This window comes from Meriones unguiculatus, chromosome 8 (genome assembly GCF_030254825.1).
Source record: "Meriones unguiculatus strain TT.TT164.6M chromosome 8, Bangor_MerUng_6.1, whole genome shotgun sequence".
Taxonomy (NCBI): domain Eukaryota; kingdom Metazoa; phylum Chordata; class Mammalia; order Rodentia; family Muridae; genus Meriones; species Meriones unguiculatus.
The window spans coordinates 121,192,406-121,215,136 of NC_083356.1; the positions used below are offsets into that span (position 1 = coordinate 121,192,406).

The 22,731-nt window shown below is 47.1% G+C and overlaps 1 protein-coding gene and 1 pseudogene across 1 annotated transcript in view; one reads left to right on the forward strand and one right to left on the reverse strand.

Annotated features, from left to right (window-relative positions):
- The window catches only part of LOC110549827 (plasma membrane ascorbate-dependent reductase CYBRD1), a 25,525-nt gene extending 12,727 nt beyond the window's left edge, over positions 1 to 12,798 (reverse strand). The window contains exon 1 of the mRNA XM_060390470.1: positions 12,406 to 12,798. Coding sequence (XP_060246453.1) covers positions 12,406 to 12,592 — 187 coding nt within the window. The 5' untranslated portion in view covers positions 12,593 to 12,798. The remainder of the gene's footprint in view (positions 1 to 12,405) is intronic.
- LOC110549826 (aurora kinase C-like) overlaps positions 12,591 to 22,731 on the forward strand; it is a 23,044-nt pseudogene continuing 12,903 nt past the window's right edge.

Below are 22,731 nucleotides of genomic sequence, written 5' to 3' on the forward strand. Positions count from 1 at the left end.
GAGCATTACACAATCAAAACAAGCAATATAATTTGGGTATATAAAATTGTCTTAGGGTGAAAAGATGGATCATGGTTAAGAGTACTTACTGCTCTTGCAGAGGACTCGAGTTCAGTTCCCGGCACCCTCATGGTGGCTCACAACCATCTGTAATACCAGTTTTAGGGAATCTGACACCCCCTTCTAACCTTAGGTAACAGACAGACATCCAAAGAAATGTAAACGTTTTTTTTAAGGTCTTTAAGAGTATAAAAGCATCTGAGGGAAGAAACACATCTAAAACCGCAAAGATGGATATGAGTGCGACCTCTTTAAATTGTAAGATACCATGAGGCCCCTCCTGTGGTCCCACTGCAACACATGACAGCCTTCACCAAAAGGACAGTATTCCTTTTCCTTAAGCCAAACTCCAAAGGATTGCTGCTTACCGCTCTATTTTTATAAAAATGCCGACTGAGGGCTGGGGAGATGGCGCAGAAGGGCAAAGTGCTTGCCACCAAGCCTGAAGACCCGAGTTCAATCCTCAGGACCCACCTGGTAGAAAGAGGGGACTCGAGCAAGGTGTCCTCTAATCCAGGGACAGTTGTGCCCTGGCACACACAACCCACACCCATGCAGAGAGTTGGGTTGGGAGAGAGGGAAATAGAGACAGAGACGGGGAGGAAAGATAAGGCATTCATTTCCTGGTTTAACATCATTTCATACACACACTTACACATACACTGTCTCTTACGTTTTCTCTCACACACACACACAAACACAAACACACACACATACACAATATCAAACAAACATTCAAATACAACTGAACTTTCAGCAAAGAGTTTTATTCTTCACACAGAGAGGAATGTACCAAAACTTGGCATAAAACTGAAACCTACCTCTATTTAACTGTTAAAACTTGGTTCTTTCTACCTTTTCCATTCATGCAAAAGTGTGCTTGTTCTGTTTGTTTTAGAGCCAGGATCTCACTGTTATTACCCAGGCTTCTCTTGAACTCCTGACCTCAAGGATTGGCTCCTGCTCCAGCTGTCAGGTGACAAGTAGTTTTTTTTGTTTTTTTTTTCTTTGTTTTGTTTTTAAATAACTTACTTATTTTATATTACTTTGTGTTGGCCTGTGTGTGTATCTGCATGAGGGTGTCAGATTTTGGAGTTGCAGACAGTTGTGAGCTGCCATGTGGGTGCTGGGAACTGAACCCAGGTCCTCTGGAAGAGCAGTCAGTGCTCTTACCCACTGAGCCACCTCTCCAGCCCTGCAAGTATTTATATTGGTTGCACACTAACATTCCTTCTCCGATAGTGGCAGCAATTGGGCATGTTTAACCCAATGTCGTCATCAACAAAGCTCTGATTATTTTACTGGGGGAAAGCCATGAGGTGATTCTGATAAGGGTATGTGCTTGCCACTGATCAAAATGGACCAGACAATTATAATTTTAGAGTCTTCGTGGTACTTTTCTAGTGCTGCTTCTGTTTCCACTCAGGTTAGGGTGCCTCCAACCTTTCCCTCCATCATCCTGCCTTATGCTTGGTTCTCATCAGCTGTAAGTTCTAGCTTAATTTTTTTCTGTTGTTCCCAGTCTTAACATATGCTGTGTGTTGGTATAATGTTCTTATGGAATGTTTACAATTTATCCTTGTTCATTCAAATGCTGATTTCTCTACCCCACTATCTGGTTTCAATCCGGACATTGCATTTTGATGCTTATTCTAAGCATCACCTGTCTCAAGTTTGTGTGAACTTGCCACCATTTGTTCTCTGTGTTGTCAATAAAACAACCAGCCAATGCTGAGCAATGGAGAGAATGGGTGGGACATCTTGGTCCAGAGTGGAAAAGAAGGAAGGAAGTGGGAGAGTCGGAAAAAGAGAGATTGGAGAGGAGAGAACTTGGAATCACCAGGAGAGAAGAACCAGACCTACGATATGACTAAAAGCAAGTATAATGGGTAAAATCTGAATGGTAGAAAACTATGCAGGGTTGGAGGTTTAGGATGGAGTAATCATTGCCCAGCATTGTGCTCTAGGTTAACTAAATACATCCTAGTCTCTGTGTGGTGATTTGGGTATACAGCTGGTTTAGGAATAACTGCTGTTTAATTAAAAGATAAATAAATAATAAATATTAATATTCAACAACAGTGTGTGTTATTTTATGTGTGGTTGAAAGGATTCCTTAGAGTCTTAACATTAAAATGTGGTTTGTTTTTTTTTGTTTGTTTTTCTTCCCTTTTTTGGGGGGTGGGGTGGGGGTGGGGTGTTGTAAGCTTGTAAACCCAGAAGCCAGCTAGGCTCAACTACTCGTCACAGGCAGCCCTGGCGAAGCTCCCTGTGAGGTGAGAGCCACACAAGGGTTTCCCACATCTGCTCACATCTGTGAGGCTCTGTTGCACAGCTGAGTGTGTTCAAAAGGCTCTCGGGACAAGTGAAGGGCGGCCAGAAATGCTGTGTTTTCAAATACTGTTTACACATTTTCCAAAATATGTAAATATCCAACAGACCATGGGTTTAAGGAAAAATGGGTGAGCTTAACAAATCAGACCACATTTCTTAAACAAGAAGCTCCCCTGTCCCCCCACCCCCACAGCTGTAAAACTCGCTAGGGAAGAGTGCAATAGCTTTTCCTCTCTCCATTCCTGAGGTTCAGTGAGAAGGAAGGAGAGGGAGCAGGGGTGACAAAAACAAGGGTTTGCTGGCGGCTCTGACCCGAAGGGCCATTCCCTCCAGGAAATGAGGGGAAACCTGAGCATGCTTGCAAAAGATACTTTAAGGGCCTTCAGAGGAAAAACAAGTGGTGGTGGAACACACTAAACTGTAAAAAAGTTAAAAAAAAAAAAAAAAAAGAAGAAGAAGAAAGAAAGGAAAGAAGGGGGGAGCTCATAACGGCATGTAATTTTTCGCAAGTGCATCAAGGTGAAAATCCAGTCATTTGTATTTAATTAGAATTCAATTGTATTTTATTAGAAAATTTGTCATATCCTAGTTGCATAATCAAAGCTCAGGGATATAAGAAAATATACATTCAAGCCAGAGGTGATCTCTGGCTTGACACAGCTCTCCTCTCATGTACTGTTGTTTAAGCATGTTTATATACAAGTGTGTGCCACGTGTAAAGTCTGTGTCTGTCAAACTGAGATCAGGTCAGGGATAGAGGACTAAGGGGCAGATATGTCCCCAGACACAGAAAACACTTGGTCACTTGATCGTAGTTCTTCTACTCTTAAACCTTGTACCTGGCGAAGGAAGAAACTAGTCTGTCAGACAGGCCTGAGCCTGGCACATGTTGGGAAGACACAAAGCGAAAAGAATTTGACCAAGAAGCAACTGACTCTGTGTTCTCAGCACAGAGACAGATTCTCTTGTTTGTTTTGCAATTTTATTTTTAAAAAGTAAGATAGAGCTGGACAGGATGGCTCCCACCTGTATTCTCCACCCTGAGAAGTTGAGGCAGGAGGAGTGCTGTGAACTCTAGGCTAGTCTGGGCTACAGAGTGAGTACCAGGCCAAACTGAGCTACAGTGAGACCATATCTCCAAAAAAAAAAGAAAGTAAGATATGTTTGAACATTGAATATATACAGGCCACACAATGTGGCCTTCTGTTATGTACTATATATAAAGTGGTTAGGTTAAACTAGCTGACATATCAGTTTTTGTTGCAATTGGTCTAATATTTATTTATTTGTGTGCGTGTGTACACTACACACATGTATGAAAGCTATAGAACAATGCTCATGGGTCAGTCCATGCCACCTCTGGCATCAGGTCATCAAGCCTGGCTGAAGTTCCTCTACTCCCTGAGCCCTCCCAGGAGCCTCTTTTAAAATGTACAAACCGGGAACTGGCAAAACGGCTCAGTGGGTAAAGTGCTTTCTGTGCCAGTCTCTACCCATCAGTGAGTCCCAAGTTCCGTGAGAGACCTCGTCTCAACAAACTGAGGTAGTGAACAACAGAGGAAGATGCTTGACGTTGCCCTTGGCCTCACATACACACGCAAGCACTCCCACACACGCGTGCGTGCATATACACCACACAGGTAAATAATATGCACAAGCCAAAATCTCAAGACAAACCGCAATGCTGACACAAATGCTAGTTTATGTAAGATCAAATGTGGCTTCCAAACAAATAAAAAGCCTTCTGCTCTTGGGCCCACTTCAGCGTGAAGCTTATTTAAAAATAAGAGCAAGCCCTTGCGTTTGAAGGACGCTGGAGTTTTAAATCACTTGGGGGGCGTCCTTAAACACGGTGGGCCATTACACTTTCCTTCCCTCTTAGAATAAAGTCTCATTCTCCCATCTGACAAAATGCTCAGAGCAGCAGCAGCCATCCTTAAACTCCCTTCCCAGGGTACCCCAGTTTACCATATCCTATCCAGGGGAACTCAACTTTAAACGGAAGCCAGGAGCCCTCTCGAAAATCCTGTAGTGGCTGCAAGGCAACGTGGAGTTTGCAAAACACACGAATATCAAGAAACGGAAATGAAGAGAGTGGTGTAGACCACTGGGATTGGGTTCGGCATTCTGTCCCTGAAGTGACTGAAATCATCACAAAGGTAGGTGCTTACTAGCAAATGGACGAATGGAAAAAAATCAGGACAGGAAGAATTGATCAACTGACTAGATATTTTTAAATATTGAGGAGTGGTTTTTTTTTTTTTTCTTTTTCTATTTTAGCTTTATTTTATGTGTTTGGACATTTCACCTGCATGAATGTTTGTACTCCATGTGCAGGAAGTGCCTTGGGGGGGGGAACCAGAAGAGGGTCCTCTGGAACTGAAGTTACAGTCAGCTGTCAAACACCGCATGGGTGCTAGGAAACTGAACCCCAGTCCTCTCAGAGGAGCAAACTGCGCTCTTAGTCACGGAGCCACATCTTCGGCCCCTATCCAAGAGTTTTTACGTCCTTAGAAAAGTTGGCCACATTTTCCTGTACCTCCCACCAGTATTAGCACCAATTAGAAAAAAGTACTGGACCCGATTTTACCTGGTTGCTTGGCCGTAGCCAGGCTTGGGATTGCTCAGATGAGGATTTGGGTGTCTAGTTCTAAACACTAAGGAATCTGTAACCCTGCACTCATCTGCCCTGGAACTTGGGTTTGTAGACCAGGCTGGCCTTGAACTCAGATCCTCCTGTCTCTGACCTTTGAGTGCTGGGATTTAAAAGGTGTGCACCATACCCAGCCATAACCTACACTCTTAAAAAGGAATGTTAGTCAGATCTAACCAAATAAAATGGGAACAGCTTATAGAAAAGACAAGCCTACCTACCTACATGCCCTCCTTCTTCCCTGTATCGAGGATAGAACCCAAGACATGCTAAGCAAGATCTCACCCAGTGATGTTCAGGTGTTCACTCCGTGCGTGTGTGTGTGTGCGTGCAATTCAGGCATGGTGACACACTCCAGTTGTCCCAGAACTCAGGAGGCAGAGGTAGGGGGAGTTGGAGGCTAGCTTGGCCACACAGCAAGTTCCAGTAAGCCAGGCTACAAAGAGAAACCCTGTCTCAAAAGCAAACAAAGAAATGCCAGTCAGCTGCCTGGGATAAGACACGAACTACTGAGAGGGGAAAGAAGAGCCCTGCAAAGCGCGGTCGAAGGCTGTCATCATTTCGGCCTTTTGATAATTCAAGAAAGCTTCCACGTGCAAGAAAAATGCTAGTCTGTCATTGTTAAGAAAGAAACTGCGCTTCAGCGCATCTAAAAACATTTTAAAACCTGCAAAGTCAAGACAGACACCTTTGCAGAAGAGTTCTGGAAGATTCAAACTAAAATCTGAGTGTTTTTTCATCATTGTGCTATTGGCTGAGTTGTTTTCTTGACTTGTTTAATTTAGTTTGAACAGGTTTTTATTTTTTCCAAGACATTTTTATTTTATTTATTTTTATTTCATGAGCATGCATGTCTGTGTGAGGGTGTTGGATCCCCTGGAACTGGAATTACAGACAGCTGTGAGCTTCCATGTGGGTGCTGGGAATTGAACCTGGGTTCTCTGGAAGAGCAGCCAGTGTTCTTAAGCACAGAGCCATCTCTGCAATCTCCATTCTTTTTAATTATGTGTAGGCATGAGCAAGTGAGCACAGGCAGCCATGGAAGCCAGATGAGCTGGATCCCGCAGGAGCCTGAGGTACAGGCCCTCATGAGCCACCCAGTGAGATTGCTGGAAATCAAACTCAGGTCCTCTGGAAGGGCAGTACAAGCTCTTCACTGCTGAGCCCTCGTCAACCAGTTTTTAAATATCTGGACTCTCTTGGGAAAATGGGAGAATCTGGCAGCTATGGCCTGGCATCCGTACATAGCCACACTCAGCCGTCGCTAGGTATGAGCTCCTGATTTGCCAGGCCTCTGCATGCCAGTCCCTGCCTCTCCATGCATCCCTATATTTGGCCTCACCAGTATGTGACCTGGGGTTACATGTCCTCATAAAGAGTTACCAATGGTATTAGGCAATGCCCTGGCTGACGATCAGTGTCTATACTTTGAAGAACAATGAAAACCCATAAATTCTTGATGAGAATGGCAACACTTTGGATTTCCCAGAGAGCAGAGGTAATTGTTACATCCTGTGTTTATTTCCTAAGTCTACTGTGGCAAATCACCACAAACTTGGTCTTTTAAGAGAACCAAGATTTGGGGGTTTGGAGATGGCACTTGCTGCTTTCACAGAGGAGCTGGGTTCAGTTCCCAGAACCCACATGACAGCTCACAACTGCCAGGAACTCCATTCTCGAGGGTCTCCTCAGGTACCAGGCATGCATATGGAATACATACATGCATGCATGCAAAACTCTCACATGTATTAAATAAATAAATATAGCATGTCCAAAAAGAAGAAAAAGAAGAAAAATTTGGAGCAGCAACATGGTCCAGTGGGTAAAGGAATCTACAGCCAAAACTGATCACCTGAGTTCAATTCCTAGGACCCGCATGGTAGAAGAAAGAATTGATTCCCACAAGTCAGTTGTCCTCTGACTTTTGCAAGCTCACACACACAAACACACTCCACACACACACACACACACTAAACAAGTACATAATAAATGTAATTTAAAACATTTTCTTCTTTTCACAGATCGGAAGGCCAGGAATTCATAATCAAGGCCTTGACCAGGTTGGTTCCTCTGGAGGAACCGGGAAAAGAGTGCATTGCATAAGAATGCAGCGCATACATAAGAAACAGTTTGCAGTGTTCATATGTATGCAGTTTGTATGTATGCAGTGCGTACATAAGAAACAATGCATTGTTTCTCAGCAGCCTGTGGCTGCCCGTGGGTTGTGGTGCTCCTCGGCCAGCAGACATGCGATGCCAATCTCCACCTCCATCCCCCCTGGCCTTCCCCCTGAGACTTCTGTCTCCAACCTCCTTCCCCTTCCTCTAACAGGGAAGCCAGTGGCCAGTCGAGGGTGATCTCACTTGAGGGCCTTACATCTGTGAACACCCTATTTTCAAACTTGGCACACTCTCCCTGTTAGGATTAGGACTGGCATTTATCTTTCGGGAGCCACTTTTCAACCACCACATAACCCTGCAGGGCTCCCAGGAGCCAGGTCTGTACAGTAGCTACTGTGAGGTGTGGGCAGTTTAAGACCGGATCCCTTCAGTGTGGGTTCGCTCTCCTGGTATTTGAGCTGTCGTCCAGGTGTGTGAGTGACTTATGAAGATCGTGTGGGTAGCCATGTGCACTGTTGCCTCCAGGGTACCTGTTGTGGAGTACTGTAATCTCTCGTTCCCAGCCTATGTCCCGCTGAACTAGCTGGTTTCTGTAGTGGCCCCAGAGGTCTCTTGTAGTGCGGAGGGATGAAAAGTTTGACTAGGGAAGGTTCTAGAGGGAGGAGCAAGAAAAGAATCATAGACGAGTTGACACACGTTTCAAGTTCTAGGGCAGGACGCCCAGAAAATCAAGGCAGTTGCCAGGAAAGGAAACAGAGTCAAGGGTTGGAAGTCCCTAGGTTTATTTACTTTGTTAGTTACTTAATGTGAAAGTGTTTTGTCTGCATGGGCGTGTGTACGACATGCATGCCAGGACCCCTCAGAGGCCAGAACAAGGTGTCAGACCCCCTGCAGCTGGAGCTCCAGGTGGTTGTAAAACACCACGTGGGTGCTGGGAACTGAACCCAGGTCCTCAGCAAGAGCAGCGGAGGCTCCTAACCGCTGAGCCAGCCAGCCAGCCCCCAAGGGTGCACTTTTGGGTTTTTTTTTTTTTTTTAAGTTAACGATGTAAAGTGGGAGCGTTGAGGTGAAGTGCTGTGTGGTTGTGCAGGCAGGAGGAGAGGGGCCCCAGAGTGCACTCAGGCCGTCGCGGGCTATCGACCACACAACCTGGGAACAAAGCTGCTTTTCCATTATGACAGGGCTCCTTTCTTCCCTGGCTTTGGCTAAGTGGTCTTGCTGAACAATCACTAGATCGTGGGGATGGCTTTTTTTTACTTCAGATGCTGCTATTACTACTGCTACTGCTATTATTATTATCATACGAATGAATGGCTGTAAAGCTGCATTTTTGTTGCTGACCATTTAATGATGAGACGGGAGTAACTCATTCAACAGTTCTTTATTGCCAGGAGCATTGCTCGGTGGCAAGGCTCTTGAGTGGCATGTATAAAGGCCTGGACTGCTTCCCAGCACAGGAAAAAAGAACTTTCTAAAGGAAAGTGATTCCTGGCAGAGGCCTGGAATTCAGCTCAGCAGTAGAGGATTTGCTCAGCATGCACAAGGCCTGGGTTCACTCTCCAACACCCCGGGGGGGGGGGAACGGACGGACGAGGGAGACTATCATGTGCTTCTAGGTGCTAAGGATCCAGCAGGAGCAAAATAATTGTACTAAAAGTACTCTGTCGGTTTCGTTATGAAGTGATTCGTGTGTGGGGTTTTACAAGAACATGTTTTGAGGTCCTTCGGACTGTCCCCTCTTGCCACTCGAAAGCTCCACTTCTGGGAGACTGGCAAACTCCGTCCTCAAGGCTTCTAGGGAAGTCGCTTGGGGATTTTCCCCATTATCTTCTTTGCCAGGGTTTAGCCCATAAGCCTTTCAGATATGTTTAAGTGATCTTGGAATTTGGTTACTTATAGATATATTAGAAGGATATTTCAACTCCCTTAAATAACTGCTTTCTTTTTTTCCCTTCTTTCTCTCCTTCTTCCTTTCTCTTTTATTTTTTTTCTGTTAGTGTTTAAATGCTACTCAAATGTAGTTAAATTCTCTCACAAAAACCAATCTGAGATCAATCTGAGGCTATTTAATTTCTCTCCCTTCAGCTTCTCTCACAAAAGCAGCTGCACATACAGAAAGGAAGGGGTGTAGAATTGCCAAGATTTCTTTTCACCAATACAGACTCCCGAATTTTCCACTTTTCACTAAAAGAATCCATTCCAGCATGCTGAACCTTTAAAAAAAAAAAAAAAGTCCGCTGCCATTTGGAGAACTTCCCATTGTTTCACTCTGCAGCCTTCTCTACAATGGCCGTTTCTCTGGTTTCCCTGCAGAGTATTCACCTCATAGGAGGCATTCGGTTTAGAGAAACACAATGCCTCTTCTAAAGCCTTCCTCATTCATGCCAGAGTGCGGCTGGATTTCCCATTAGTCTGAGTTTCTATTTAGCAGAGAGTGATGGCGCACACCTGTCGTCAAGGGGAGCACCTGTAGTCCAGGACTTGCAGCTCTCTAACAGGAAGATCCCTTGCACAGAAGTTCAAGGCCAGCCTGAGCGCCAGGACAAGTGTTTTCTTTCAAACCTCCCATATCTGTTATACATACATCTCCCAAAGCATATATGGTGTGTGAGGGGGACGGAGGGGACAGATTTACCTCGTAGCTTCTTGTTAAAATGTGTTTATGTTGTGTGTGTTTTTCCCTGCATGTATGTGTGTGTACCACATGCGTGCCTGGTGCCCGTGGAGGTCGGGAGACGGTTAGGATCTGCTGTAACTGGAGTCACAGACAGTTGTGAGTCATCATGTGGGTGTTGGGAATTGAGCCCAGGCCCTTTGGAGGAGCAGCCAGAGCTCCCATCTTCGTATTCTATCCATAAAGGTCCCAAAGCACCCATCCTTACTCTTAACCGTTTCCAATACTGTTTACTGTTTGCTTAATGCATATGTAAATTATCTTAAACTTGGGGTGCATCATCTCCAAATACCTGTGTAGAGGAGGTACAGAAAAACTCATGCCACATGCTCTGCTAGAAGTATAGCATCTCATAGCATGAAATCTCCATCTCTGAAGCAATTACACCCAATAAGATGCCGAGTGACAACACTGTTACTCTTTGAGCCGTGTGGTCTCTCACAGCCTCTAAAGTCAGCATCAGATGTCTCTAGAGGATTTGGGATGGTTCAACAATTTTTCTGGCTTTCCAGTGACTTGAAAGCCCCGTGGATTCCGTGGGCTTTAAGTTTTGTTCTATCTAATCTGGTTTTGACCTGGGCAGTAGCAGAGGCAGCCACTCAGTCACAAGGACATAAACAGTGACACTCTGCAGCGTGCAGGTGCTGAGCCACGAGTCAGGCCCGGTAAACGCATCCTCAGCTGGCAACCTCTGGTGGGTTTATGGGGGATGGAAGACCACTCCAAAGAGAAGAGCCTCTGAGTCTGTTCCTTCCAGTGCAGCCTTCTCTCTGATGGGAGGAGGAGTATTTGTGGGCCAAGGTATGGAAGAACGCTGCGTGTGTTTACATGTACGAAAAGATCAGTTAATGTTCATTAACTGCATTATATGATTAGAATGTGCTGTGAACCTAGGATCCTTCTAAACAGGCTCAGTAACGTCGACGGACAAACAGTGGGGCCTTAGCACAGATCAACATACTCAGCTTAGAAGAAGCTTTGTCTAAGAGCCGCAGACGAAAATTTCCAGTGTATCCCTACACACGTTTTTGCCCCAAAGTAAGTAAACACGACTAAGTCCCAAGTTTAAAGAAAACAGAAATCCATTTCGGAAAAAGAGTGAAGGGGATTTCCAACCATGAACGGACAGTCTCAAAGTATATTTTAGATGAAATTTTAGCTTCTTAAAAAGTCCTGTTTTTCAGAAAGTGAGCATAATGCCATAAAAGCACAAGAAGTGAAAAGCATGGGGGATGGGGAGGGAGAAAGAGGGTAAATTGTTTAAAATAAGGTGCTGAAGGAATTTCTATTTCCAAACCGGACGCTAGCGCCCGTGCATCTGCGTATTCTGTAATGCGTCCAGTGACAACGCAGAAAAACACTCCACAACGTTAGTGCTTTCCTGGCTGTCTTCTCCTGGGTAAGTCGTATAACCTGCGTCTCCCTTACCCCCAGCTACAGGACACTGCCCAACCCTCTGGAGAGTTTTCGTGACATCCGGAGCTGGTTCTGCGTGGATGGAAGCCACCAAGAGATGTTTGGGGCTCTTTGATTAAACAGAGGGTGGTGAAAGCTCAGGCCAACGCCAAGGGCTCCGCCGTGAAGGAAATGGTGCTTCTGGCGGTTGGAAAGTTGGAACTTGACTGTGTTTTGCTCATTTTAGGGTAGTGGCCAAGGAGCTGGGCACTGTGCAACGAAACGGCTTGTCCGCCCACCTCACCCAAGAGAAGCCTCTGCAGACTGAGCAAGAAGGCTGGCCACACTCGAGCGGGTTGAAAGCACGCAGGAAGGCGGGGACGGCACACACAGAAACGGTTTCCTTTAGGAACGAATCCAGCGCTTCTGTGTTTGCTCTGTGTGGGGGACCTTCGGTACCGGAGGCCCGTTCAGAGGGCTGGAACCTGTCCCGAGCATCTCAGTTTCTGCGAACCAACCTCAGCCCAGCTTTGCTTTTCCCAACGCGTCCTCGGTGTCAACGCCTTTTGAAAAATGTGCTGCGCCACACAGGCTGAAGGAGACAGTCAAGTGCGTGTGTTGCACTGCACAGCCGCAGCACGCGCGCGCGCGCACACACACGCACACGCACACAGTAAGAGAGACAGAGACAGAGAAAGGAGCTCTGGAGGTCGGCGGTTCCACGCAGCACCACAGCAGCCAGACGACCCGACCCGGGGCATTCAGCCATTCCTCCCGGCCATGCTCGGCCGGCATCTCCCCCGCCAGACTCCAGACCACAGTCCCCCCCTCCCCCCCAAAGCGCCACGGAACTTTGGCCGCATCAACAAGTGGAGAGCAGCCCGGTGACTGATCCAGGCGCAGGGCGCTCGGGAGAAAAGGACAGGAGAGAGAGCGAAGAGCGGCGCCAGTGAGGATGCTGCGCGGAGACTCGAGCTCCCCCGGGCCTGCCTCGCTACCTGGGGGACCTGAAGCAAGTTCCAGGGCAGGACCCTCCCCTCCGGAAGCAGGGGTTCCGCGCCCCTGACTGTGCGAGCCCTGCGCGCAGGAGTCACTTTCTCAAGTTTCATGGATCCCTCGGAATCCTCGCTGGTGTCCCGGTCCTCCCCTCCCTCCCAAGGGCCCCGTACCGATGCCCTGGATGAAGACGAAGCCGGTCACCGCGAGCACCGGGTGCCAGTTGAACTCGAGCGCGCCGCCGTCCCAGCCGAGCCCCTCGCGGAAGTGCAGCACCCAGACGAGCACGAAGAGCACCGCCAGGAAGCCCACCAGCAGCGCGGACACCAGCAGCCCCAGGAAGACCCGGGAGCGGTCCATGGCCGTCAGCGCCCCATGCTCCGCGGCACGCCGCTGGGGACAGAACTGGGCGCCGCGGCCGTGGCCTCGGGGTACTGGCCCGGCGGCGGGGCCCGGGCGGCGACTCCTCGGCGCCGTCTCCGCCCGCGGGGAGGGGCTTTCTCGGGGTAACAGGCTCTGGGGCCTCCAGGGGGGCGGGTGCCCAAGCTCCGAGACGGTCCCACCCACTTCCCACCCCCCTGATCACGCGGCTGCGCCCAGAGCTCTGGCTGTGCGGTGGCCGCCACCTGACCAGGCATCCCAGGAGAGTGAGTCACGTCTTGGTCAGTTCCCCTCCGGGAGAGCACCCCAGGAGCTCCGGCCTGCCGCTTCCCTTCGTGCACCCAGCTTCCTTATCCTTGGGTAGGGCAGTGGTGCACGCTCGGAGAGATCCACGGGAGCCGGTTGGTGCCCGGAGCATGCAGAGGAAGAGCTTGGGTAGCTGGTGAGGGCCTCAGGGGGCTTGGCTTTACCGGTAGAGCCGAGCCTGCTGGTGCAGCTGGCTGCGATATCAGTACTCAGAAAGCTGAGGCAGGAGGATGGCCGCAAACTTAAAACCAGCCTAGGCTGCATAGTGAGTTCCAGACCAGCCTGGCTACAGAGAGCCTGTCTCCAAAATCAAAGCAGAGAGAAGAGTGAAGGCTCAAGGCGCGGCGGAGAACCTTTGCCCAGCATGCACGAAGACCCGGGGGCAGTCCTTAGAACCGAATGAACCGGGTTCGGTGTGGTCGCACACCCGTAATCCTACCCTTGTAGAGGCAGGAGGATCAAAACGTTTAATAGGCGCACTTACACGGAGAGCCTGAAGCCGGCCTGAGATACATGCTGCCCGATCACAATAGTAATAACAAGAAGGGTAGAAAGAAAAACAACAGAAAATACGCCACGTGCAACCTCCGGAAAACCATTCCTTGATGTGCCTGCCCTCGGACACATCCATGTGCTCACGTACCACAGGCGCATGCATGTGTACACACACACACACACACACACACACCCCACATTTGTTGAATAAGGGAAAATGGGTAGCTGCTTCCCTGGCCCTGCCTAGAGTGTGTTAAAGATGTCTGCCTGCCCAAACTAATGTGAGCCTGAACCTTAACACACCCAGCAGCACCAGCTGGGGTGATTTATGTTGAAGAAGAGACACTGGACTTTCCCATTATCCCTTCTAGGCGGGGCAGGAACATCGTCAGCATTCTACTGGATGTCATGGCTTGTAAATGCATTTGGAAATGCCCGCTCCAGCCCTTGGGGACCTTAACAATAGTGTGTGTGTGTGTGTGTGTGTGTGTATACATCTGAGGGACATGCACATCAGGGAATGATTTATGATTTTCCCAAAGACAGGTTTTAAGAGCTAGTGAGATGGTTCAGTAGGTAAAGGCTCTGTCACGAAGCCTGCTAACCTGGGTGTGATCCCCAGAACTTACAGGGTGAAAAAAAAACACTTACTTCAAGCTGTCCTCTGATCTCCACATTCATGCTGATCACTGAACACACACACACATCTCAGGTGTTTAAAATTAATTTTAAAGAAATAAGAAAATAGAAGCATTAATTTAAAGGTTTATGTACTCTCTTTCATATGTGTAAGAATTTTGCCTGCACGTCTGTGTACCACAGTGTGCCCTGTGGTACAGGAGAGGGCACTGGATCCCCTGGGGCTGTTCTTAGGGACCTTGTGGGTGCTGGCACTTAACCCCAGTTTTCTGGAAGAGCAGTCTTGCTTAACAGCTGTGCCAACTCTCCAGACCCTAAAATGTTGTGTGTTTTTAAAAATAAAGGTCTTAGGCCAAGGAAGTGAAGTGTCAAGGCCCCCTAGGTATGCCATGCTGCTGTTTTTCCCTCAAAGGAGATGAAGCAAACGGAAGGGAGGGAGCCACCTCTCCGGTTTAAGGCTTCCTCCGATCTGGCTCAGCCTGGCCCTTGATTCTTATCAATTACCACACTCTGACTGACCACGGATGTTGTTGGCCGTAAAGGTCTCTCCTGGAGCCTCCTGAGCATCAACCTCTTTCCCTCCATACCCTCCGAGAAACCCCCAAGTTCTTGCAGGCCCCGGACTATGTTACACCCACCCGCGTGCCCATTCAGTGCCCCGACGAAGATGTAATACAACGCTCCCAGGACTGTCTCCGCTCTCCGACCGCCCCTTTCTTTCATCCTTCTTTGGCATGTAGTAGTCAGTAAACCTTTGCTGGAAGATTAATGTGTCTGTCAGGGTCTTGACAGGGAACGGACAGCAGATTCAGACGGAGTGATCTGGGAATAAATTAGGACTGTTTACATCTGCGCAGATTGAGTAATTTGACACTACCCCAAGCCGAGAGCAGGGAGGATTGCTGGAGTCTAGGGAGAAAACTGGAGAGAGCCGCAGCCAGCTTGCTAGGGCCCTTAAAGGCAAACACTGGACAGGGATAACTAGTCCACTTTTGTCCTTCCTGCCCGTCTCCTGCAGAGGTCTCCCAGGGGCTAATCAGAAGGTAATCAGATGCCAGGGGGCTCCGATGCAGCTTCTTGATGGTACGCTCTCCGGGGCACAGAGCAGAGTGCAGGAGGGCCGAGCATGGCACACGTTTCTTCTTGTGAGTAAGAAGTCTGTTGTTCTCAATCAAAAAGAGTTAAACATGGCGGAGAGTGATATGCCAGTATTTCTACATCTGCACCTGCCGACCGTGTTGATTGGTATCTGTTCGCGCCTCCGTTCTCCACCTCTTCTCCAGGGGCCTTCAGCAGCGGTTTTCAGCCTTCCTCATGCTGGGACCCTGCCTCCGACCAGGAAGTCGTTTTCATTGCTACTTCATGACTGTAACTTTTTGCTACTGCTATGAACTATGATGCGGACATCTGTGTTTTCTGATGGCCTTAGGCAAACCCTGTGGCAAAGGTCAACCCTCAGGTTGAGAACAGCTAGTCTACAGCTTTCCTTGTCCCGTGGCTTCCGCTTGTGTTTGGTGGATGGATGCAGCCCCCCAAACGGGTTAAGGGTGAGGAGGACGATAGATGACCCACATTGCCACATCCTCCCCCCTCCCCGGTTTCTCTCTTGTGTTGGGACCCCTGGTTACCATCAGTCTTGCTGGGTTGCTTTCAGTCCGTCCCCCCCCACCCGCCCCCTTAAAATATTCCATTTGTTCAACCTTCTCAAAATAAATCCTCTGTGTGAACCTAGTGTTCATCCTGAGAGACACAGATGGAAAAATAATGACCTGGTAGGAGTGTGACCGTATCCCATTCCAGCCACCTTCAGTCCCTGGAACCAGATCCCTGCAGGCTGTTCTCTGTTCCATACATACATGGTACACACGTGCACCTGCCATGTAACACATGTCCACCCCAGCCTCCATGCACACAGAAATAAGTAAATAAGAAGGTGTAAAACTATATAAGAAGACAAAGAAACAACCAAGAGCCAAAACCAATCTTTCCCCCTTCAACTTGGTTCACTTAATGTTTGACCAGTGACAGACATTTCATGTTTCATCTTACTGTGAATGGAGGGAACATTCATTGGAACAAAAATCAAAGATTGGACCACAGCTGCTTCTCCCCTTTTCCCTAGACAGGAAGTATGAGGATCAGAAAGTTGCCTTGGGTATGGCTGAGAAGTGGAGGACCTGCCTAGGATACGTGGGCTCCTGGAGGTCTGATCTCTAATACTGAGAAAAAAAAAAAAATGGCAGCCCAGATGGCCAAGGTCAAGTGACTCACAGCTGAGATTGCCATTTGTGATACAAGTCACGCCTGAGAAGTGGTCAAAGGCTCCTAATGAAATAAAAGGATTAGTGTTTTAAAGGCATGAAGTCAGAACCCTGCTAGTGGGAAGACTGTGCTTTCATCATGGAGGCGTATCAAGAACAGGCAGGCAGGTTATCTCCAGGAATTAGTTTACACTGGGAGGGGTGGCTCCCTGGGTCCACAAGGCACACCAAATACCAGAGATGAATAGTACCGAAAACACAGATAACACAGCTTGAAACCGCTGTTGACAGAGACCATTAAAAAATACATCCATGCTGATAGAGCAAGGAGGTCAGAGTCTAAGATAAAACCAGGAGTTAGCGAGGGATGGAATGCCCTGGAAAGGTTTCTTATACTCAAGCTCCCACACGCACACCAAAGTTTTATAAGTACATTAGGCTAAGTGACTGGGATATTATACTGTGTGAGAAACTGAGCTATGCACTTAATGAGGATTCCAAGCCATAGCTCTACCTTTGGAGTTTTTATTGGGGCCTTTCCTGTTGGCTTTGTAATAACAATGGGGGGGAAAAAGTATTTTAATGGTAATCCTCCTGTCACTGATGCATTTTTAAAAGGGCTTTCATAGGCAGCACACCTCAGAAATAGAATTTGGCCTCACAGATCTCAGGGCCTTATTGAAGTGTGAAAGGACCAGGTAAGCATGAAAAAGAACTCTGGCTATAGACCAGAGACAGTTGTTCTCTATCCCCTTTAAAAAGGTAGTGTGTGTGTGTGTGTGTGTGTGTGTGTGGCAGAGAGAGAGAGACAGAGACAGAGAGACAGAGAGAGATCAAAGGACAACTTGTGGGAATCAGGTCTCTTCTCTTTTTCCAGCATGTGGGTCCTGGGAATTGAACTCGGGTCTTTAGGCTTGGCTGCAGACTCCTTCACTCTCTGAGCCATCTTGCTGGCTCCAGAGAGATGTTAGATGTTCTACTAAATAAAATGTACAGGCAAATAGTTTAAACATTTCCTACTAGATTTTGGGAAGGCTTAATTGTATCTCTGCTAACAGATGAAAAAAGAACTCTGCCTATAAACCAGAGCGAGCTATCCCAGAAGCAGAAAGACACCCATGGTATATACTCACTCCTAAGTGGATATTAGTCATATAGGATAAACATACTGAAACCTATTGTTTTATAAAGACAGTCTCTCCCTGGAACCTGGGGCTCACCAATTTGGCTGAGCTGGCTGTCCTGTGAGCCCGCAGGGATCTTCCTTTTTCTGCCTCCCCAGTGCTGGAATTACAAGCATGTGCCAGCATGCTTCACGGTTTTTAACTTACTTTATTTATTTGTTTATTTATTTATTTATTTTTGAGACAGGGTCTCTCTGTATAGCTCTAGCTGATCTGGAACTGGCTCTTTAGATCAGGCTGGCCTTGAACTCACAGAAATCTGTGTGCATCTGTCTTCAGGTGCTGGAATTAAGTGTGTGTTACACCAGGTAGTGTGTTTGCTCCTGGCCTTTTTTTTCTGTGGATGCTAGGTAATGAACTCAGGTCTTCATGTTTGTGTGACAAGCGTTTTGCTGATAGTGCCATCTTTCTGGTCCTTCAAACTTTATTTTTGTTCCATTACTTTTTTTTTTAACTTTTATTGTGTGATCCCAGCACTCTGGGAGGCATAGCCAGGAGGAGCTCTGCAAGTTCAAGGCCAGCCTGGTTTATAAATTGAGTCCAGGACAACCAAGGCTACACAGAGAAATCCTGACTCAAACAAACAAACAAACGAACAAACAAAGAACTTTTTATTGCTTCTTTGTGGATTTCACATCATGCACCCCAGTCCCATTCATGCTCCAGTCCCTCCATAGCTTCCCTTCACCCTTGCAACAACCACCCAGAAAAGAAAAAAAAAACTTTGTTTGTTTTTTTAAAATCACACAGTATACCCTTTTGTCCACACATCTTTACTCTCAAATGGTCATTGCAATGAGTCACTGGTCTGGCTCAAGTCCTCTGGCTTCCGCTACACTGTCAATCCTGTATCCTCAGCAGGTCTCCCCTCAGATGTCCCGTGGTTGCCCTGTGTTGTGGAGATCCTGCAGCTTTGGATCTGTAAGAGCGGCCCCTTCACATGCTCCAGCAGTTCACAGATGGCATAAATGTTGGCGTGGGCTGACTCCAAGCCCTGGATCAGGTCCTGGAAAGGAGCTGAGCTGGTCAGCACGCCAGCTCTCCTGTGCCCCCCAAACCAGTTCTCCCACTTTCCCCGGGAGAGGGACAGGCTCCCATCATTTAAAAGTTTTTTCTACCCCAGCCTGGGTCCTTTCGAGTCCAGGCAGACGACACGCAGCTGTTTGGAATAAGGAAATTGACCTTGCTGCTAGCATTCGCTAGGACCATGCACTGGGCTGTCATTTGCTAACCAGCAATAGGATAGTGTTAGCATTAGTTAGGGTCTGAACCTGGTGGATGTGATCAAACACAGATGGGGAAAACAGCATTTTTTTATTTGTATTAACTCCTAAATGAAATTGAGTGATGTCCTTAATTACGTGGGTGGGTGACACTTGTATTTGCAATAGCTATCACTTACTTATAATTGATACTATTATGTCATAGGATTTTCACAGGTATCATCTGAGCTCAGCCTTTTTTTTTTTCAAATTAATACTAATTACTACTGAGAATTGCAATTCTATTGGATCAATGCCAACACTTTACCACATTACAAACTTATTTTATTTTTAAGATGTTGGTAATTCCTTTTCAATGTGATTGGTTTCCTGTAGCTTTTTGTGTTTGTGACTTTGCTCTTAAAAACAATATTCTGGGGGAAAGGCTTTATTAGCTTGCTGAAGGAGTACATGTTATACAAATGGTTGAGAACTCCTGGGCAAAACAACTTCTAATGTTTATTTCTGCTTTTAACTCTGTAGAGTGAAGAGCTGGACCTGTCAATCAAGGGAAGACAATCAACTAACTCAGATTCACGTCTCACGGAGTGCTGTCACCATCCTAACACAATAGGCATATAAAAAAAGCACTTGAATGATTTGATAGGAATCTTAGAAAACCAGCCTGGAAAAGCCTTGTCTCCTCCTAATCCAGCGTGGCTGTGGAATCTGCACTCTCCTGACTCTCACTCCTGCAGGAAGAAAAACATCTGTATCTCAGCTGCCTAGTTTCTGTTTAGGGACAGTTTGACTGGCGGATGCCCTGTCATGCTTGGTGCACTGTAGGTGCCCAGGGCCTGGCCAGAGCCCCAGTCAGGGGTTCTCTGTGAGCTTGATTTTTCAGCTCTCCTTCCACCTTGGCCCTTTTCTTTCCTGAAACCTCCTTACTCCAACACTCGGGCTGGCCTCCTACTGAACCTCAAGCAGAGGAACTATCCTTTCTCATCCAGTGCTAATAGAGAGCGATTGCCTGGCTGTTATGGGAAGTGTTGGCGATCTGTGTTAACGTAATCATGGAAACTGTGAATCTTATTCATCACTTAGTAGGCATCCGTCTATACTGTATAGAGTTTAATGCTCACAGCCATCATTGCGACGAGGAAGCCAAACCCTAAGGAAAAAAGTTCCTACAGCAAGGAAATAACGGGATTGTGAGTCAAACTTGAGTAGTTTAGATACCCCGCTTACAGACACTGTTATCCTGATGATTCATTTAATGCAGTCCTTACTTGTTGACCTCAACACTTACACTTTTATAGACTTTCACTATTCTAAAATTGCCTTAATACACACATACATATTGGATGCTTTTGAGGCAAATTTCTGAACTGAAATTGCTAGATTAAAATATTTTAATCAAGTAAATAAACTGTCTCACAAAAGATGGCTGCGGTTTTACATAGTGACATCATGACGGTCCTCCACACTATGCCGGCCCAGAGCGTTACTCTTCTCTGTTTCAAAGCTGTGTGTTAAGCTGGTGGACCTTGTAAATCCCCGAGCTACTTACCGGGCCGAGATTACCTGTTATGGCTGGTGAGAAACTAAACCAGGTCAGGGTTGGAGGGGCCAGGCCAAGACCGAGGCTGTGACAAGTTTATTGGGAGCAAGCAGACTTGTTAGACCCTTATCAGAAACAGAAGATGGTGACGACTGCCAGGCTCAATACAGTTGTAGTTGCTAGGACACAATGATGTTTAAAAGCTATACAGGATATGGAAGATTAATGTCTACGACCAATTGTCCTGTCAGGTTTCCATGCTCACCTGACTTCCGAGGGAACAAACAGTAAAACAAAAAGTGGCCTGAACACTTCACTGCCTGAGGGAGTGCCTCGGTTTCTCAGGAGCTGAAAGACACACAGTACCCCAGGAGCCATGGATTCCAACCTGAAAAACCTATGATGCATGCCTCTCAAGGCAACCAGGCCAGGCCAACTCCATGGCTCCCTGCAGGACATAACATGGTACCTCATTTCATGGGTTAATTAGTTTTCGTCACTGTGACAAATATGTGGAGAAAAACAATTTAAGAGGAGAAAGTATGAGATGCTATCTCAAAAAACAGAACTGATACCAAAACAAACAAACAAAAAAGAAGTAGCAGAGGCGAGGTGGCTGAGGAAAAAACGTTAGGTACCAAGTGCGTGTTGGAGACCCTCACTCAGTCAGTTCTCAGCATCCCCTCCTCCCCTGAATAGTACCAAAACAATCTGTTTTCTGAGTCAACAAATATTTATAAGCAGCAGCAAAGCTAGCATTAGAACCAGATGCTTGACTCTGTCGAGGCTTTTCCCTGTCATCTGTCTCAGGGAAAGAAAGGAATGAGACAGTGCCTGAAGGGAGGATGGCTCAGCATTTAAGAGCACTGGCTCTTCCGGAAGACCTGGATTTGAGTCCCAGCACCTACAGAGTGGTTCTCGACCATCTGTTAATTCCACTTCCAGAGGATCCAACCTCCTCTTCTGGCCTCCTTGAGAAACAGTCATATACACGGTCCACTAATACACATGTAGACAAAACATCCATACACATTTAAATAATGTTTAAAAAGGAATGAGATCCTGGCCACAATAGCTGATACCTGCAATCCCAGCCCTTGGGAGGGTGATACCGGAAGACTGACATGAGCTCAAGGCCAGCCTGGGCTACATGGAGTTGGGAAAGAGGGGAGAGAAGTGGGAAGATATGGAAAAAGGAAAAAAAAAAAAGAAAGCAGGAAAGGAAGGAAGATAGATAGAAAAGAATGAACGAGAGAGGGGGGGGAGAGATAGAAGATTGTGCCAGGGGTTAGAGATATACCTTAGTTGGTGGAGAGCTTGGCTAGCATTCATGAGGCCCAGGTTTTGATTCCATGTGTCTATTAAAACCTGGAGTGGTACACCTACAATCGCAGCACTCAGGAGGCAGAGGCAGAAATTTGAGGTCATCCTAGACTACACCGTGAGGTACTGGGTTTGAAGTCTGTCTGGGCTACAGCGTACCATGTCTCAAAAACAAACCAAAACAAACTGCAGCTGCCGCTAGGGCAATTGATAACTTTGCAATAAATTTAAAAGAATAAACAACGAGTGTCTTCTGTTCCTGGCTCCAGCAGGAAGGCTAGTGTCCAGGACTCTTTTCCCCACATCCCCATTGTATTCAATTCCCACATTAGGGGAGGAAGATGAGAGATCTCGGTGTCTTGATAGCTACCAGTTCCTGTTTGAGAGGTTAGCCCCGAAGAAGCCAAGCTGAAGCCGCTTCCCGGTAGCCATCGTGTGACTCCAAGAAGGTGGGTGGGCCACCCAGAGTGGAGCCTGTGCCTGTTGCCATCAAAGGACGCCTCGCCTGGGTTCTGTGTCTTTGACTGATGCACTTACCATCAGGCCTGCGTGACACAGAGGAATCAAACTATCAGTCATTTAACAAAACAACTTACTACAAAGAAGTAAATGGGAAAGAGGGGCTTCTCTTGAGTCAGAAGGTACTGGAAACTGGAAATACCTACCTTCTCTGATGAGTCTTAAGAGGGGAAATTTTTTTTTTTTTTAAGAGGGGAATTTTTCTTGTGTTCTGGTATGGGTGGTTGTTGTTTGAGACGTAGTTTCCTGTAGCCAAGGATGGCCTTGAACTCCTAATCCCCCTGCCTTCACTTGGGATGACAGGTGTGCGCCCAGCTAGAAGAGGGCCTTTTAAAATCCTGGAGTGGCTGTTAGAGGCTGGTCAGCGGCTCTTCTGATTTTTCCTTACACCGTCTGTGCCCAGTGGCATCCCTTTTCTGCCTCTCGCTACTCTGCCCTAATTAGAGTTCCTTTAGTTGTACAAATATAAGCCTGTTCATCCAATGTGACTTTTAAAGCAGAGTCTGGCCCGAGAGAATGCAGTGGCAGAGTGCTTCCTTCGCTTGCGTCTGGGTTGGATCCCGGGACTCTGACTGAAAAAGGGGACAAGTTCCTGTAGCTCAGCTTTGGAGGCTGAGCACCCAAACAA